This window comes from Nannospalax galili, unplaced genomic scaffold (assembly GCF_000622305.1).
Source record: "Nannospalax galili isolate Female #2095 unplaced genomic scaffold, S.galili_v1.0 scaffold461, whole genome shotgun sequence".
NCBI classification, from domain to species: Eukaryota; Metazoa; Chordata; class Mammalia; order Rodentia; family Spalacidae; genus Nannospalax; species Nannospalax galili.
In genome coordinates, this window is record NW_008349975.1 from 2,378,831 (window position 1) to 2,398,156 (window position 19,326).

At 36.4% G+C, this 19,326-nt stretch overlaps 1 protein-coding gene across 5 annotated transcripts; it reads left to right on the plus strand.

Moving 5' to 3' along the window:
- Positions 1 to 96: 96 nt before the first annotated feature.
- Cep44 (centrosomal protein 44) lies at positions 97 to 19,083 on the plus strand. 5 transcript variants are annotated; one of them, XM_029570429.1, is made up of 12 exons: positions 97 to 518; positions 2,158 to 2,199; positions 4,103 to 4,234; positions 5,398 to 5,545; positions 6,675 to 6,821; positions 7,876 to 7,998; positions 9,102 to 9,272; positions 10,275 to 10,481; positions 11,399 to 11,471; positions 17,695 to 17,825; positions 18,078 to 18,115; positions 18,867 to 19,083. In XM_029570429.1, the coding sequence occupies exons 3-12, from the start codon at positions 4,146 to 4,148 to the stop codon at positions 18,907 to 18,909; spliced, it is 1,170 nt and encodes a 389-aa protein (XP_029426289.1). In that variant the 5' UTR covers positions 97 to 518; positions 2,158 to 2,199; positions 4,103 to 4,145; the 3' UTR covers positions 18,910 to 19,083. The 5 variants fall into 5 exon arrangements, with proteins under 5 accessions (XP_029426289.1, XP_008845362.1, XP_029426290.1 ...); XM_008847140.3 differs by lacking the exon at positions 2,158 to 2,199; XM_029570430.1 differs by lacking the exon at positions 2,158 to 2,199 and having other exon boundaries at positions 97 to 261.
- Positions 19,084 to 19,326: the final 243 nt, after the last annotated feature.

Genomic DNA, 19,326 nt, shown 5'->3' on the forward strand with positions numbered 1-19,326 from the left:
GTGCGCGCCCTTAAAGAAGCAGCATTTCTGTTTCGCTGTTTCTGATTCGCTATAGAGTCTTAACTTCTCGCTTTACATTCCGAGACATTCTGGACATTAAAATTATACTCATTTCTAATTAGCTCTTAAGATGAGGAAGATCATTGAGAATACTTTCATATGAATCAAGTCTTCCAAGTAATCCGCTTGAGTGGCGTATGGAATCTGCCGGGAGGAATCTCGGAGCGCGGGGCAGCAGGCGGCTGGGAAGGTTTTAACGCGGTGCGTGGCGCGTTGGAATCCGCCGTTCTGAATACAAACGGTCGGCGCGCGAGGTGCCCTGGACGCAGGCTTCTGTGCTCAGGGGCTGGTGCTGGAGCCGCGTTCTGCCCAGTGCCTCGGGCTACATCTGCTCCCTTTTCCTCTTCTTTCCGCTTTGGGCCAGGCTCCTCGCGAACCCTCAGGGCTGTTCTCCCTTTTGGGCAGAAGTCGCGGGTCTGAGGTCCCCGCCGAGGCTCCTGGCGTGCCCGAATGACCAGGTCTGCCTTTTCATCCTTGTAAATCAGGTGGCGGGAAGGGAATCTGAGATGTGCCTTTTAATGGATCCAGCCGGCATCTGGTTTTGATAACCGCTAAGTAGGAAGAATCGTACTTAGTCCTCCTAGAATGGGTTCCTGACTTAGGACTGGAGTTAAAGGCCGATGGATCTTGGGTCCTCCTACCTGAGGCTCCATCTGGCTTCAAAAGATTGACTAGAGGAGTTACAAGTACTACGTGTTTTCTTTGCTTTCATTTTCCCGGTGTTGGAAGACTTTTTCCATGTACTTTGATGACTGCAGGTTTTTCCTTTACTATAAAGAAAATCATAAATTTTAATTTTTTTTATTCTGTTTTTTCAGAATTATTTGCAAATATTTACCAGTTTCAATGTGTGCACAGACCTGTCACTGAGCTGTATCTCCTTCCTCCTAGTAATCGCGTTTAACCTTCCTCGATTCGTGTGTGTGTGTGTCCAAAACAGCATTTCCCTAGTATCTGTTATAGAAATTTACGTAATTTAATTTCAAGTCAGTCTTATTCCTCTAATTTTGGCACATGAATTTCAGATACATCGAGTGTTTTGAGCTAGGTCACAAACTCTTGACTATGCACTGTGATTATTAGAGTGTACTTACCCCATTCTGAACAAAGATGATTTTTGAGTCCAAGGCTGAGGACCTAGGTCAGTGGTAGAGGGGTTACATAGCATGCCAAGGCTTTGGGTTCAATTCCCAATCCCTTAAAAGCTGTATTATACCACAACCTCTTCCAGAAATTCTGTTGGCTGTTGATTATAGACAGTTCCTGGGAAAGCTGTGTAGTGATACTGATACATTAATGATTGAATCTGTGTAAGGTGAATACTACTCTTTCTTTGTTTAATTTCCTTTGATAAAGTTTATAATGTGCTAATCACTTTCCTTTTTAAGTAACAAGGTATTTTTTAATCTCAGAAAAAGCTGTGTTAAAATATGTATAAGATTGCTTCTTGGCTTTTTGATATCAAGTGCAAAGTATGCTTAAGTAGTAGATTGGCTTCATTTAATCTTAATGTTAGTGTTTTCCAGTTTTTAAAATAATTTTTTAGTAAAGCCTTCCTGAAAACTTACAGCAGTAACTGTAAAATCTTTTCTATAATCACTTTTTCTTATCTCTTTAGTTTTTTTCTATCCGATCTTGTCACCTGTCTTCTTCACCTGCATATCAAAGCTGTACTCAAAGCTTACTGTTCCTTAAAGCTTTTATTCTGCTGGTACTGAAGAGGATGTTGGGCATACTTTGCTGTCAGAAATTATTACCAGAGGTCAAAATAATGAAAGAGACTTTGAATGTGTTCTAGGTTCTAGATTATCAGAAAAAGAAAATGTTAGATAAATAGACAAAATACTAGATAAAAGTGCATAGCCTAGGTGTGTGTGTGTGTGTGTGTGTGTGTGTGTGTGTGTGTGTGTGTGTATGTAAATGAAATTGGAACAGAAAGCTACACTTTTAATTATGGAGTGTTCATAGGAAGATGACCAAGAAGAATTGTGTTAAGTTAGATGGGCCTGTGGGTCTGGAACCTAAAACAAGACCAATAATCTATTAAAACAAACAAACAAACAAAAAACCCCAGTACCTTCCCCTTTTTTTTCACAGCTAAAGCAAAGCAAGAATAGTCCCCCCCTATGCCTTTCCTAGGTAAGTGAAGGCTGGTCTGGGAACTCTATCTTACCATTTCCATATGTCTGTCTAACTCCAGGCATAGTGGTTTTATTGTCTTTTTAAAATTATTTTTATTTTATGTGTACGAGTGTGTTGCCTGCATGTGTGTAAGTCCACCCGTGTTGTGCGATGCCCATGGAAGACCGTTGGATCCCCTGGTGGACTTATGTACGCTTTATGTACTTAGCCTCCATGTAGCTGCTACTGGGAACTCAACCTGAGTCCTCTGCAAAAGCAGCCAGTGCTCTTAACTGCTGAGCCATCTCTCCAGTCCCTTTTTTGTGTCTTTTTGAGACAGGGTCCCCAGCTGCCTAGGACTCAGCCTGTAGACCAGAATAGCCTGGATCTGACAGAGATCCACCTGCCTGTGCCTTGAGAGTGCCCAGGATTAAAAGCATAGGTCACCATGCTCAGCTCACTGCTCCAGTCATCTTAAAAGATGATAACTAAAGCTTACCTTCTTGCCAATATTTTGTATAACTTGAACTTAGAATCACGTCCTCTTTCTGTTGTTTCTTTTTATCCCCCCTAAAATCCCTGCCTAAAAATGTTAATGCTTAATCAGTGTCTCAAAACAATGACTGAAATGTGCATGTCAGAATGTTTAAAGGTGTACTCAGTGGTTTGTTCATTATCAAGTTCATGAAGGAGATGAGATGAGAATAAGAATGGTAGCTGTGTTCCTAAGGAGAAGGAATGGGTGCCCTAACCTAGGGAAGTAGCTCATGAAATGGGCTGCTGGGGCCTTACTAAGTTCAAGATTCTGCGGATTGCTAGCCTTATCACCCCTCTGGTGTGTGGATACGGAGATGTGCAAGGAGGTACTAGAACTCGCAGGCTGGATCACTGCTGAGATGGAGACAGGATTAAGATTACACTAGTATACTCATCTAATTTATGAATTGTTCTCTTTTGTTTTAATATCAGTGATTTCATTTTAAAGTTTCATTCTCAGCAGATCATTTCTCAAGGTACTGTTATAATAATTTTCCCAAAGATACTGATAAACCATGATTTTTTTTAAAACCATGATTTTTTTTGTTTTCGGTTTGTTGTTTTGTTTGTTTTTAAAGACAAGCATCTGATTAACATCTATGTGTGTTCCAAGCTCTGAGGATAATAGTTAAAAATGATTAAATCTTGCTATAAATTTGTCTTCTTTTTTTAATTGGTTGTATTATATAGCTTCTATAAGCATTCAAAACATTGCTGGAGGTTATTTCAATTTGCTGTCTTTCCAAATAGTACCTGCCATGATTTGGATGTAAAATTTCATCCACTGGTTCATATGTTTGATGATCCCTTGGTCTCTAGTTTGTGGTGCTGTTTTGGGAGGTTGTGGAACCTTTGGGAAGTGGGATCTAACTGGAAAAAGTGAGTCAGAGGGTGAGAAGTCCTTAATATTATAGCCTGACCCCACTCTGTCCTGCCTCTGTCTCCTGGTCTGTTGAAATGTGAGCAAGCAGCTGCCACATTCCCCTGCCTTCACAGAGCTTCCTGCCGCCATGCCTTCCCCACGTGAGGGGCCACACCCCCACAGGCTTTAAACCACAATCTGCCTCTTTGCCCTTAAATTGCTTTTTGTCAGGTATTTGATCACAGCTGCAAGACAGTAACTAATTCATTCCCTTGTTCAAGGTAAGAGTATTTGGGAGAGTGCTATGTGAAGTGTGTTCTAAGAGCATAACATAAAAAAAGAAGGAAAGGTGGAAGCTAGCATTCAGAGTTTTACAGTGGACAAAAAGCAGTAAGTACTTAGAGAAATTGAGCTAGGAGAACATAAATATGGTGGGTGCTGGTAGGCGATGTATACAAAACAGAATAGAAAGCTTAAAATAATACATTATTTAACCAATATTTCATTAATTTTTATTTTTAGGTGAAAAGTTAGATTGAGTTGAAGCTGATTCTAATGATAAATAATGGCAACAGGTGATGTGAAAAGAAGCTTAAGGAAGCTAGAACAAGTGCTTCGTTCACTAAATTACCCTAAAGAGGTGGATTATGTAGGGTAAGCTATAATAAATTTGACATGTGAAACTTAATTGTATTCTTTTTTACTGATAATTTGAGATAGTATATGACTCAGAACACTAGACAGAAAATAAAGATTTTTGTTTGGGTCCTCTTTAAATTTTCTTCGAGGGCTGGAGAGATGTTTCAGAGTGCATATTGCTTTTAGAGAGGACCTGAGTTCAGTTCTCAGCACCCATGTGAGGAGGCTCACAACCACTTATAACTCCAACTCCAGGGAATCTGACAACCTCTTCTGGAATCCATGATCACCTGCACTAACACCTGAACATTAAGCTTCCCCATATACATACAATAAAAAAAATGAATCTTAAAGAAAATTGCTTCGAAATGTTTCTAATCTTTGAGAAAGCAGAGAATTGTAAGAGTGTGTTTAAAAGTATATATGAAATATCCCAAACCAAAAAGTGAGTGATGTCTGTTATCACTGTAGACATCAGTCTAGATACTGTTTCTGTGTAATATTAAGCTCACCAAAGTGTAATAGATTCTATTAATTATATAATCTGCCATTCTGTCATTCCACTGCATAATAGTATCTTCAGTACAGCCACACCGAGCAGAGACGTTGCTGTCATAAAGAGTGAATAAAGTTGTGTAGGCAAAAACTTGAACACCCTTCTAGACATTGACATGAGCTAAGGACGTGGAGCTCTCACCGAAGCAGTGCACAGGCCGCCTGACCACAGCACAAGCTCTTCCCAGTGTGTTCTTCATTTATAACTTACAGTTCATAAGATTTATCTTTGCAGGTTTATGTAGAGAAGAAAGGAGGTAATGTCATAAGTGTTTGCAAAACCATAAAGTTTTCTTAAGAACTTCAAAGCAGTACTTTTTTATTAGTAGGAAAAATGAAATGGATCAAGTAACAGTAAGCGTTAGACACTCACTGAAATCTGTAGGATAGACTATTGGTTCTAGAGAAGTATAGTAAGGTTTTGAGCACAGGAACAGATGAACATTACTATTTCATAGTCTCTCCAGGGTGGTTTAGAGTGGGAGATAGAATCTGGAGGGTCATGAATCAGTTACTGTTTCTTATAGTTCTAAGTGTAAATTACTGGCAACATTGCTGATACTTTCTTAATTACCCAGCTTTTGGAATTATGCTAATTAAGTCTTTTTCTCTTTCCCTGGCAGTCTGATAAAGGGAGACACAGCAGCATCTTTGCCCATTATTAGCTATTCTCTTACCTCATATTCACCTTATATCACAGAACTTCTGATGGAATCCAATATAGAGCTCATGGCAAAGAATGACGTACGCTTCACAGATACTGTCTATAAGGTATTTTGAGTTTGAAAAAACAATGTTTTATAAGTCATTGAGTAAATTTTTAAATTAGTGTTTTTTTAAAAAATATTTTTATTTTATGTGTATGAGTGTATTGCCTGCATATATGTAAGTACCCCATGTCATACATACAATGCCTGCAGAGGTCAGAAGATAGTGTCAGATCCCCTGAAACTGGAGTTAAAGATGGTTGTTAGCTGTCATGTAGGTACTGGGAACCGAACCCAGGTCCTCTGTAAGAGTAGCCAGTGCTCTTAACTGCTGAGCCATCTCTTCAGCCCCAAAATGTATGTTTTAATAATAACTTCATATACAGCCATATGTCACTTAAAAGTGGGGATACATTCTGAGAAATTCATTGATAGGTGATTTTGTCCCTGTGTAAACATCGAAGTGTGCTTGCACAGACCTAGATGGTATAAGCCTGCTATATACCTAGATAGACTACATGGATAGCCTATTGCTCCTGGGCTACAAACTTAGACATTACTGTTGTGAATATTGTAGGCATTGTAATACAGTTTATTCGTGAATCTAAACAAAGTACAGTCAAAATACTAGGCAATAGAAAGATTTCAGCTTTATTATAATTTGAGACCACTGTTAATTGTCATTTTTCATTGACCAAAAATGTTTTGTGTCACATGCCTGTGTACAAAGCTTGTATGATTGATATAATAGTTTCATATGTGGTTATCTCATTAAAATGTAGTCCCTATTGAAATCAAGATGTACTTTGTGTTTGCTTTATCAATGTTTCTTATTAATTATGGCAATTGATAAACATTTGTCACTGGCGTCATTTGCCTGTTTTTCCTGACCTGTAATATGGAATTCCAATGAGCTATATACTTTTTGTAGTCCCAAGGATAACAGTGGAACTTTCTGAAGTGACATTATTTTTCTAGGATAGTTCTCTCTGGCATTCCCTAGCTATCCGTATCTCCTACCTGCTGGTGACTCAACACCAGCTCTGTAATCTTAGTATCTTTAGTTAATGACTTGATCTCCCTTGTCTTCTCAAAGGTACCTAATGCCCTACATACAAGGTAGTAGCTATATATCATTTTGGATTAAAGAAAGAATTTGCTCCTGATTATTACATTGATTGTTTTCTTCATAGCTTCTTCGTGATCAATTTGATTATAAACCAATTTTGACAAAAAAGCAATTTATACAATGTGGATTTGCTGAATGGAAAATCCAAATTGTTTGTGATATATTGAATTGTGTGATGAAAAAGCACAAGGAATTGACTGGTCTTGATAAGGTAATTTTATGAATAGGTTTTAATTCTAACTTATGCTAAATAACCCAGCATTTTAATACATGCATTTAGTACCCTCAGTAGCAAGTTCTTACAACGTAAAATTGTCACTAGACCCAGAAGTTCTTGATCTCATTAGAGGAAGAATTCTAGAACAGATATAGACTAGACTTGAGTAGTGACAGATTTAATGAAGCAAAAGCAATAGTTTGCTCCCAAAGGGAGTGGGCAATTCAACCGAGTACCCAGCTACTCTGACTCTTGGGCATTAGAGGATTTTATGGACTAAAGGGAACTCTTATAGTTAATAATCCTATATACATACTTGTGGAATTTTCTAAGAATTTGAAGAGAATCTCTAATAACAGGAAAGAAGGAGTATTTTGACTATGTATGGAGTGTTTTCAACCAAGATGGTTATTTGGAGGGAGGCATATGTGTAAAACCACAAAGAGATGTTGAGAAGTCCTCATTCTAAGTTTTTGTTTCTCACAGTCTCTTGTATACCACAGCTAACTCCCTGCAGAGCACAGCTAACTTCAACAGTAGCATGTTCTGCAGTCTCTACCTGGATCAGGCCACGGCCCCTAGTAATTCTATATCCCAGTATTCCCTAGCACTGCTTATCTGTGTCTTAATAACTGCACTATTCAGATTAGGTAAACCTATAAAGCATCATATTTACTTTAGATGCTAGTCACATGTTTTTATATATCCGTGACTTGGAATTGCTATCCTAAATTAGCATTTCAAAGGAAATATATTTTTATCACTTTTTATGGTTTTTTATTATTTGTTCATTTTGTTTTCTTGTTTGTTTGTAACTTTCCCAAGCTTGCCTCAGACTTGCTCTACAGCCCAGGCTGGCCTCAGTCCTCAGTCTCCTATGCGTGGTATTACCAATCTCCCTTCTTTTTAGAAAAAAGAAAAACATGTTATTTCATTAGTCTCACTATTTGTAAATTATCAGAAATGAATACATGATAATGGAATTTAAATCTAGATTATGCTCTTATACAAAACTATTATTTTGACTAATACTTTTCCTTTTTTGTAGATTACATCGCACCAAGGAAAGAAAATTATGTCTGATAAGCCAGAACCTTGTTCAACCACTGAGAAAACACTTGCCACGGCTGTTGGCATTGATGTTACTGGCAGGTTTATAACTTCAGGAAAGGTGTGAAAATGCAAAGGAAAATACCATTTTATAATGTTAATGTACTTTCAGCTAATTTCCTTCTGGGGAAAAGTCTTTGAAACTGAAGAATAGACTGTAGATGAATAATCAATGTGTAATTAAATAAAAGATGAAAATTGTTTCTGGATAAATAAAATATAGAGAATTATTTCTTTCCTAATCCAAAATATATGATTATCAAAGCTATAATTACCAGAAATTTGATTAAATACTAAAAAAAAACAGTTAGAGCATATAAGTACCTTTCGTTGTTGACAGTTCATAATAAATAGTTGAGTCAGTGCTAAAGGAAATTGCCTTCTTCCTAATGCCTTATATAAATGCCATTCATGATTCGTTTGTCACATATATTAAGTTTTTTCACTGCCTATGCAGACAGTATATAGAAAAGGAAGTAGGTAGAAAAGCCATGTGTAAATGCATAGTGTGACACCCTTCTTGTCAGTACTTTCACTTTTTCATTTTGAATTTTAAGCTAAAGATATTAATGATAAGTATGATTCATTAGAGGATATTGTAATGAGTCCACAGAGCTAGTTGTTGAATATTTAATTTGTAAAGTTTTGACGACCTTATTTATTTAAAGACAGAATCTCACTATGTACCCAGGCTGGATGGGACCTTATAATCATCCTGCCTCAGCTTCCAAGTGCTAGAATTATAGTGTGTACCACCACATATAGCAGGTTTTGTCACTGTCGTTTTTAATAGCTTTCTGTCATGGACCGATTCAAAAATTTAAAAGTACCTAGCATCCTGTTTCAGCAATCATTTTTTGTTAAACTTGTTTCATCTTTATTGTAACTACTTTTGCCACCATTTTGAAGCAACTCAGATATCATTAAAGAAATATTTCAATGTTTTTCGAAAAGCCTAAGAAGTCTAAAAAAATCTGAACCACAATTACATTAACATATATAAAATATTATACTAATATAATAATATTAATATGTCTTCATACATTGTATGTGATAATTTAAGTGTCCTTAAGTCTTGAAGTACATTGGGTGTTCTTTCTGAAGAATCACTGTGAGTAGACTAAGAGTAAAACATTGGAGTTTTTCTCCCATATTTGTCTGCAGAAGAAAGCTGTGGTGATCCGGCACCTGTATAATGAAGGTAATGTTGGAACTTCTGAAGATGCATTGAGTTCAGCAACAGATGTTAGTGAAGGATGTGATGAAGCAGATGAGAAAATTTCTGAAATACTGATTCCTGAAGTCAAATTCTGTGAACTCGAGGCCAACCCACAAGTAAGGATTTACTTTAACAGACACCAGTATTTCTTTGAGAGCTGGTTATTTCAGCATTTAAATATTGAACTATTTCTAACATACATATATGTGGCATGCTGTGTGCATTATGATTATTAAATATCAGTAAATCCTACTGAATGTAATTCAGCAGATGTTGTTTATTGGCTGTTTAGGGTTTCCCCTGTGGTTCAAGTAATGCAGAGAAAGAGATGGTTCTTCTGGAAATTTACAGTCTTAATGAGAGAGATGTTCCACTTTATATGGTGGGGGTTTCTCATTCCCTGTCTTGGTGAATTGAAAAGTTTTCTTGGGGGGAGGTATTAAGGTGTTACTATGTAGCCCTTGCTGACCTTATACTCTCCATGTAGCCCAGGGTTGCTTTGAACTTGCAATAAACCCGTGCTTAGCCTCTTTGAGTGCTGGGATTATGGATGTGTGCTCTCACATTTGGTTTCTTGCTATCCTACAACTTTTGTTACCCCTTTCTGCCACAGACACAATCATGTATGTAATCTCCACTATTTCTGCTAAAATGTTTATGCTTATGACTTTTAGACTTTTCAGATTACAGTTGGCATTTATAAAAATGACTAGCCGGTAATTGGGATCCCATTCCCATATATGATACTTAATAATTTTAGCACATTGTCCTTTTTTTTGCCATTTTCTCTTGGCTTTGTGGGAGATATTGTTTCAAGAAACTAGTGACACTTGCACTGAACTATCTAGTATATTTTTAAGAGCATTATGCAGATTAACTTGCAAGAAGCATTTTAAGTAGTTGGTGTGGTTACTTCTTCGTTTTTTAGATTAAAAAAATCAAGTCATCAGTCATATCTGAGAAGCCAGTTTAGAGGTCCACGCTACTGCCTCCAGGGATGGCTCTTTGTTCTCAGAGTGCACTTCTTCCCGGACTATTGAAATAGCATGGTGGAGATGAGACTGTTTGTAAAGGAATTTCATTTCATTCAGTATCTGTAATCCTGTTAATGATTTTAGGACATAAATGATAGTCCTGAGATTGCTGCACTTCAGACCATGTTTGCTGAATGCCAAGAGAAGCTTAAGAAGCTGACTTGGATAGAGAAAAGGCTTGACTGCTTGGAAGAAGCAGTGAAAGGGAAAGTGATGGTAGAGGAGAAAGCCTGGAATAATCTTCTGAGTCGTGTCACTCTTCTTGAAACAGAGCTAATTTTGTCTAGAAAGGTATTTTATTAACATGTAAAGATTATCTCAAATGCAATAAAATATTGGTTGTATTGTTTTCTGTATTGCTTTGGAAAAGAAACATGAGGCTATTCAGGAAATAGGAGAATGTTTAGACTACAGTCTAAAGTACAGCAAGTTTTCTTATCATGCTTAGGTCTGTTTTTTTTTTTTTCCTCTATCAAATAAGATAATTAAGAATCCTGTAAGTTGAGCTGTTAGTGATTAATAGTACTTGAAATACTCAAAATGAGGTAAGAATGTTTGACTTTATAAAATCTTGAAATTATTTTCTTATTTCACTAGGGCAAATGGCCTTTGTAGTTTGTAGGAAAAGTTGCAAAAGAGGAAGTCAAAATACCTTTCCTTTTTCACTCATGAACTTCAATCATAATGTGAATTGCATAGAATAGTATTAAATTTACCACTGCCATATTGAATCTGAGATGTTTGTTTCTATTGCTTAGGATTCAATTTCTAGTCTACTCAAGGTTGCTATCTTCTTTCACATTTAAAAGGTTATTTTTTTAATATTTATTAGTTTTATTTTATGTGTATTGAGTATATTGTCTGCATGTATGTAAGTGTATCTATGTCATATAGTGCCCGTGGAGGTCAGAAGAGGGTGTCTCATCCCCTGGAACTGGAATTATGGGCAGTTGTTAGCCACCATGTGGATGCTGGGAACTGATCCCGGATCCTCTGCAAGAACAGCCAGTGTGCTTAACTGTAGAGTGATCTCTCCAGCCACAAAAAGATTGTTTTTTATAGAGAGGAATAGTTGTATATTGCTTTGTAGATAAAATATTAAAACTATTTAAACATTTCCATATGCCCTGTTTGTATTTTATGTTTGGCAGTGTAAAGTAAAACATTTTTCCTTTCATTTATTCTAAATATTCACCTGTACTTTCCAGAACGAATACAAAGAGCTTAGTGCAGCATGTGAAGACTATGGTTCTGTCAGTGAGGTGGATATTGGGCCCTTTGGTAAGTTCTTAAATTATATTAATAGTATTGGTATGCAAAGATTTTTCAGAACAATAGTTTTATGAGCATTTGGTACCATTAGCATTTTCATGAACCTTTTCAGAGTGTGTGTGTGTGTCTGTGTGTGTGAGTGTGTGTGCAAGTGCATATGGAGGCCAGATTTTGACATCAGGTTTCTTCCTCAGTCATTCTCCACACTTTGTGAGACAGGGTCTGTCACTTAGAGCTTACTGATTGTGCTAGGCTGACTAGTCAGCAAGCTCCCAGGATCCTTCTGTCTCCACTTCTCTAATGTTGGGGTTAAGAGATGCATACTGTTGCATCTTTTTTTTTTTATTGAATTTTTGTGATTTTCATACAATATAGTTTGATGGTATTTTGATTGCCTCTCCTATCTGCACCTCCCCCAACAGCCCCACCCAATTGAATGTACTCTCATATATAATACGGTCTAAAGACTCTGATTTGTGCATCCAGCTTTTTGACATGGGTACTAGTGATCAAATTCAGGTCTTTATGTTTATGCAACAAGGACTTTAACAACTGAGCTGTCTATTTCCCTAGTTCCTCAAGCCTTTTTCTGAAGGAAGGAAAGAAGGGAGGAAGGGATGGTAGGAAGAAGGGAGGAAGGGAGGGAGGGAAGGAGGGAAGGAGGGAGGGGGGAAGAATTGCAGAGTACTTAGAACAAAGTAAATTAACCTACAGATAGAGCCAAGGATAGCTTACAAAACCCACTTACGTATCCTTCCTGATGTAGTGGATGAATAAATTTCAGTGTACAAAGTTGCAAACTTTTGGAGTGTTTTGCTCTTTTAATCCTTCTGGAATTAATAAGTTTTCTAAAACCAGAAAAGCAGACTCAACTAGGATGTCTAATTTTTAAACCTAGGTAGTAATATCCTTATGTGTAAATAAATAAGCTATATAAGAGAAGGAGGCACATTTCTCAGTAATCTTTCAAGTACCGTATTGGAGCAATTTACCTATAGTCTGAAATGAGAAGAATGTAGAATGGGGCGGGTCTTTTCCATGTCATGGAACCTCATAGTGATAGTCTCAGTGTTACGGAGCAGCAAGAATCTCTTCTTTTCAATAGAGTATTCTTTTGATTATAAATTTTTAGAAAACACACTTTTTTGTTTTGAGGTGCTGTTGCCTGAGTTTTCTAGGGTCCCTTGACCCTTGGTGCTATTAGACAAACCATATAGCACATCTTTATCTGAATTTTTCATAGTTTATATCTTTTGGGGGGAGGAGGGGAGCAACTTACAAAGAAACAAACACCCAGCACCCAGCAGTGCATGGCTCAGCCGGCCATTCCAGATTGCTTCCACACCTGCCCACAGTCTTCATTAGCTTTTACCCACTCATTGTGGGCCCATGGTCTCGCCCCAGGTCAGTAAATGCCCCCTCTCAGGTCCATGTGAGTGAGATACTGGAGCCATTCTTTTCCATGAGCCACTGCTTCTCCTCCAAGATGTCTTTAAAAGACCCTCCCTCCATGGCTAACTCCCAGCAGTCAATTCTCCGCAGCAGGCTCCGCCTTTCAGAGGAACCAGGCCGCTTGGGACACAGGTGTTTTTTTAAAAAAAAATATTTATTATTTTGATTTTATGTGTATAATTATTTTGCCTGCATGTATGCAAGTGTAACTACATGTGTGAGATGCCTGCAGATACCAGAAAGGGATGTCAGATCTTCTGGAACTAGAGTTATGGATGGTTCTTAGCTACTATGTGGGTGCTGGGAATTGAACCTGAGTCTGCTGGAAGAACAGCAAGTGTTCTTAACCACAGAGTCATCTCTCCAGCCCCTCATTTTTGTTGTTAAGACAGGGTCTCCATGTAGCTTCAGCTGGCCTGGGGCTTGCTGTGTAGGCCAGGTTGGCCTTCATGTCAGAGAGATCTGCCCACCTCTGCCTTCTGAATGTTGGGATTAACTACACCTAGCACAAAAGCCTGCATTTTTATCTCATATCTCTGATTAAATTACGTTTGAGGAAAAGATGGCTTATAGAATTGAAAATTCATCATGAGATTAATTTCCCGTATTATAGATATTTAGCATCATTAGATCTTTCAGCTATTATATATTCAGTAACAACAACAAAACATACTTCTGTGTGTTGGCATCATTTTAACTATGATATTAACTCATTTAATATGTAACTTGCAGTCATGTTATCCATATATGAAGGTGGAAAATGAGGTTCATTGAAAAGCAGTCCTGACTTGCCAGTAGACAAATTTGAATCCAGGCAATTCACTCTGATGTTTTTCCTCAACACTACATATTTAGTGCAAATGCTAATTTCATTGCATAGAGAATAATTTCAGTGGTTAGATTTTTAAATGTAATCATTTGAGTTTTTTTTTTTAAGATACTAAAGTTAATTGTAGACTGCAAATTTCAGAATTGGTAACATGGCTTTTTTTTTTTTTTCTATTTACCACTCATACATTCAACAAATATCAAGGTACAACTCAGATATTCTCAAGAACAAAATTCTGCCTTGTGGTCTATCTAGCAGAAATTATATATGTATATATGTAACTGCTTTCTCCATTATTTATTATGCATATATTATAGTTAAATATTTATGCACTGAAAGAATATTTTGCTTCTTGTTTGCAAAATACTTCATTAACTAAGTTTGATTATGCATATTTAGACTTACTTTTTAAAAATATTGTATTATTTTTATTTTATGTGTATTAATGTATTGCCTGCATGTATGTGAATGTACCTGTGTCATGCAATGCCATGGAGGTCAGAAGAGGGCTTCAGATTCCCCTGGAACTGGAGTTAAGGATGATTGGTAGCCTCCATGTGGGTGCTGGGAATCGAACCCCGATCCTCTGCAAGAGCAGTCAGTGCTCTTAACTGCTGAGCCATCTCTCCAGCCCCTAGGCTTACTTTTTTAAGAATAATATTATTATTACATAATATGCTTAAACCTAATTAAACAGCACATAACCTAATTTAAGCCACTTTGCTAAGACTTAGAATAAGATAAACCTCTATCTGAAATAGATTATAAACTACATTATAGATTGTGATTAAAGTGAATACCTTATACACTGCATCTTATATGGAAGAGCAGGTGATTCAGTTTCATTTAGGTGTAGAGAACAGCGTAGTTTGGTGGGTAAGAGTACTGGCTGCTCTTACAGAGAACTGGTCTGCTCCCAGCATCCACATGGTGGCAGCTCACAACTATATAACTCTAGTTCCAGGGCATCAGACACCCTATTCTGGTGTCTGTGGGCCCTGGCACAGTGGTACATATACACACGTGAAAGTGAAGCACTCATACACATAAAATAAAAGTAATTGAAATCTTAGATGCAGAGAACAAAAAATTTCCAGTGGAAGAGAATCCCTCCTATTAATGGAAGAGGCCTATGTCTAGTCTTTTGTTTGGTGGCTGAGTAGTATCCTTGTTTAGTCTCTTCAGATATGACAGTGATTTTATTTTTAATCTGTTTCATGACCTCATATGAGTTTGTTGTCGATTAAATTATTTACATCTGTTAGAGGATAGAGTAACTTAGGTATTAATTTCCAGATAGACTACTAGCTGGCAGGGATGTATTTTGGTTCGATTTATTTTATTTTACACATATTCCCCCTCAGAAGAAAGAAATCTGATTAGTCCAATTAATATACCCCAAAGAATGTATCTTCCTCCAATATGACTACAAGAAGCATACATATGTACATGAAGGGAGTTGAAGCAGAAGAGTAGAAAAACCCAATCATGGGGTTTATACCCTTAAGTCTTAGATTTTCGCTAATATTTCCAGGTTTGTATTGCAGAAAGGTCCACATTAAAGCAGACTAGTGAGTAGCTGGATGAAGGTAAGAGAGGGAAGAGCAGTGGTGGCAGAGTGGTAGTTTTTTTCAGAGCAGTAATGAGGGATTCTGCCCTGGCAGCAGTAGTCAAGGTAGTGAACAGGTAATCTACTTGGGAGATAGGAGAGGTAAAAACTGATAAGCTTTGGTTACTGATAAAAGTAGCTGAGAAGGCGAGAGGAAAGATAAGACTGACTGCACAATGCTTGGCTCACACATGTTTAGGTACCAGGTAGTTGTTACTCTTTAATGAAATAGGGAACGCAAGAGGAGAAGGAGATCTTATTAAAGTAATGATTTCACATTTGGATATAGCAAATTATACATTAAATACTTAATAATATCCATAGTTCACTTGGCTATGCACATGGGTCTTGATTTGGAAGTACTGGCTGCAAATTATTAAAGACGAAAGGTTCCAGCTCATTCTTTTCATAGTGAAAGGTACCAATCCTCCAGAGTTGGCAGTAAAAGATCAGTGGTCACATGAGGAGAGGTGGATAGATGGTCTAGTGTCCATATTTAGTAGAATTCCTTTCTTCAGGGAAACTCCTGAAGCTCCTCAACTTCCAACTTTGGGGGCCTGGTATCAAGGGTCACTGCTATCCCTTTTCTTTCCAACCTGAACTTGGTTACCAATTCTTCTGTAGCATGGCCGTGAAACCATTATGTTTACACATAAGTCTTTACTAGAGGCTGAGGAAAACATCAAGGAAAACTTGTGAGAATAATATGCCATAACTGATCTGGCTACTAAATATTTCTGGTGTTCTAATGCCAGCTTTCTTTCACCGTGCAGCATATCCTTGAATCAGGCTTTATGCCTCAAAATTCAGGCCTCCACATTCAGGGCCAGTAGAGCTGTAACTCCTGTCTTCCCTTCTCAGGTTCTTGTCCTTCTCCTTTTAAAGAAACAAAAGAAATATTTGGAGCCTTCAGAGGACCACTGTCTCATCCAGCTAAAATTGTATAAGTTTTAGAGGCATGGTAGATTTATTTCCTGCTTAGTTTAAATTATTCCTTAAAATTGCTCATTTTCCATAGCTCCTTCTGAAACATCTGGGTCTCGTAGTCTCCAGAGTTCTATCCTGTGATCCTGCTTGTCTCAACTAATTGGACCCATTACTAGACCTCAAATAGATACCTAACCCAGTCAGTTATCAGTTTAAAATCTCAGTCTAAAACCCAGTTAAGTCAAGTTGTATCTCTTCCTAGAATTTTGGATTAGGACATCAAGGTAAGTCAGTTAGTTCATGTTGAGCTTGGTCTAGGCTGGCTGTTTTGTTCAGACTTATGCTGGTGGATAAGCAGAGAAAACATCCACAAAAGAGTGCAAATTCCTAGAACATGACAAGTAGGTCAAAGAGAATGTGGTTCTATCAGAGATGAAAGGCATGTTTTGTCCTTGAGAATAATACTTTGCTCCCTAACCAAGAATGTCAATAAAGGCTTACAACAAGTTCTCTTAATGTAAAGCAGTTTAAATGGATGTCACTTTTTTTGACTCTGTTTTTGTAGCCAAATTTCCTCTTATAAGGCATGATGTGTCCAATTGATTCAATGGGAGTATGTCTTTTTTTTTTGTTTTTTTTTTTAGGGGAGTGCTGTTCCATAATTGATGGAGTTAATAAAAACATTTACCAGTATTTTGTTAGATTAATATCAAGATATCTGATGTGTTAGGCTTTTTATTATGTAGAAAAAGAAACTAGACCTTGAATTTTTAAATATTTTTTCCATATATATCAACTCAAGATAGGATTGCTGTTCCATAATTGATGGAGTTAATAAAAACATTTACCAGTATTTTGTTAGATTAATATCAAGATATCTGATGTGTTAGGCTTTTTATTATGTAGAAAAAGAAACTAGACCTTGAATTTTTAAATATTTTTTCCATATATATCAACTCAAGATAGGATTAAAGCATCATTGACAATTTCATCAGTATTCATTAGTTAGCACAGATGTCACCATTTTAAGAAAGGAACATGGAATTCAGTATTTAAATTCTAATCTTTCATTGATTATTATCATGATAAAGGTAATAATTGCCTTTTTTGAATTTTTTTTTTTTTTGAGACAGTTTGGTTGTATTGCCTAGGTGGGCCTCAAACACCTGATCCTTCTCAGCCCCCAAGTGCATACAGTTGCAGACATGCACTACAGCGGCCCAAATGTATTTTAAAATTTTTGTTAGGCAAGTTTTAGTATCTGTTCTCTATATGTATAAAAAGTACTGAAAACTCTTAAATCTATACCAGTAGCCATTTTATAGTAATTTTTTCTTTCATCTGTAAATAAAATTTTTATATATTTAATTCTTCTGTAGAATTCAAATATAAACTAAAATTTAATTTCTTTACAGATAAAAAAAAAAGTAGTGTGGAGCAACCAGCAAGTATTCATCTGTCGTCTAGTTATAGTACAGTATCACCAGATTCAACTCCTAGAAGCATGACTATTAATAATTATTATGGTTTGAAAGACATTTCAGAGGTAAGAAAAACTGACATCTGCTTTCTAAGGTCAAGAGGATAAGCGAGCATTGGTTTTAGTATATAATAAATAGTATATATAATTGGCCAGAAAAATGGCAAAATTGTAACTCTTAATTTCTCAAGAACTCTGTGTGTTGAGTAAACAGAACTTAATGCACCGTTTCAGTCTGTGTTTTATATATTCATGGCCCATCTTTGTGGATTGTTTACTTTGAGAAATCTCCTAAATTTGTTGCTTTTTAAATTAAAGGAAACAACAATCCAGAAAATGGAAAGGATGAAAAAAATGTAAGTAACAGAAAGGGGCAACAGGAACTCAATTTCTCTTTAGGGAACTGTATTGAATTACAGTATATATAGAATATACATATGTGTTTCAAACCTTAAAAGTCTCAATCAGGTGTGGAATTTCCTTCAAGACTCCAGTGAATAATAAATCCACCTACAGTTGTTTTGCTTTCCAGCAAGTGATGTAAAATATTATTAACAGAATTAGCTATGGCTTACAAAGATCAGAATGCTTTGCTTGTTAATTAATCCAAATTTGTGTGGTTTTGATAACTGATTTATCAAAATATTCAGTGTACTTAGGTGGATAGTTGGGAGACATTTCCTGTATTGTTTAAGTCTTACTGGTCTATTCAGTAAGTTATTGATAAAGCAACACTAATGATGCTTTTATGTAGTGCAAATGAAATTACATGTAGTTTTAGTACAGAGACGTTCAAAGGCAATATAGAATGAAATTCTGATAGAATGAAATTCATGAAAGAATGTCATGCACCTACTACCTTAAAAAGGAATAGTGCTCTTGACATTTGAAAAATAGTAAAATAATTTGTGCTACAAGAATTGACTTTATTTATTTTTGCTCTCTTCTGGTCATAGTATATTTAAATGTATTCATTGTAATCCTTCCTAAAAATAAGAAAAATGCTTAAATTTATTGTAGGCTCAAAAGCATAAATTTAACATCTTCAATCCCATTTTTCATTATGGATTATGTATTTAGTTAATATATCTATTTGTTCTATTTTAGGTTTGAAGAGACTGCAGAATTACTGAAATGCTCAAGTCACTAACTGTAGAGTGTTCTGCATGAAGTTCTCTAAGAGTTTGGCTACTTTTATATATTGTCTGTTTTAAGAATTCCTTATATAATTTTAATATACTGAAATATTTTATTAAGGATTTGGGTTCTGTTTGGTATGTGAGTTTTTTCATTATTGAATAAATACATCAATATTTTAAAACTATGATTGTCCTTATTTTTCTCTTTCACTTTTTTTTGGTAAAAATATATGTTCTGGTATATTGCTGTTACAGAGTGAAGTCATTATAGCCAGCACTGTATTTTTGTGTTGACATTTACTGGCAGTGTGCTAAGTAATATGTTTTTTAAAGTATAGGCTTGAGGACCATGGTTTATATCCTGTTGGAGACATTCCAACTTGGACTTGCATATTGTACCCAGGAGGTTTTCATGCATGCAGTCTTGC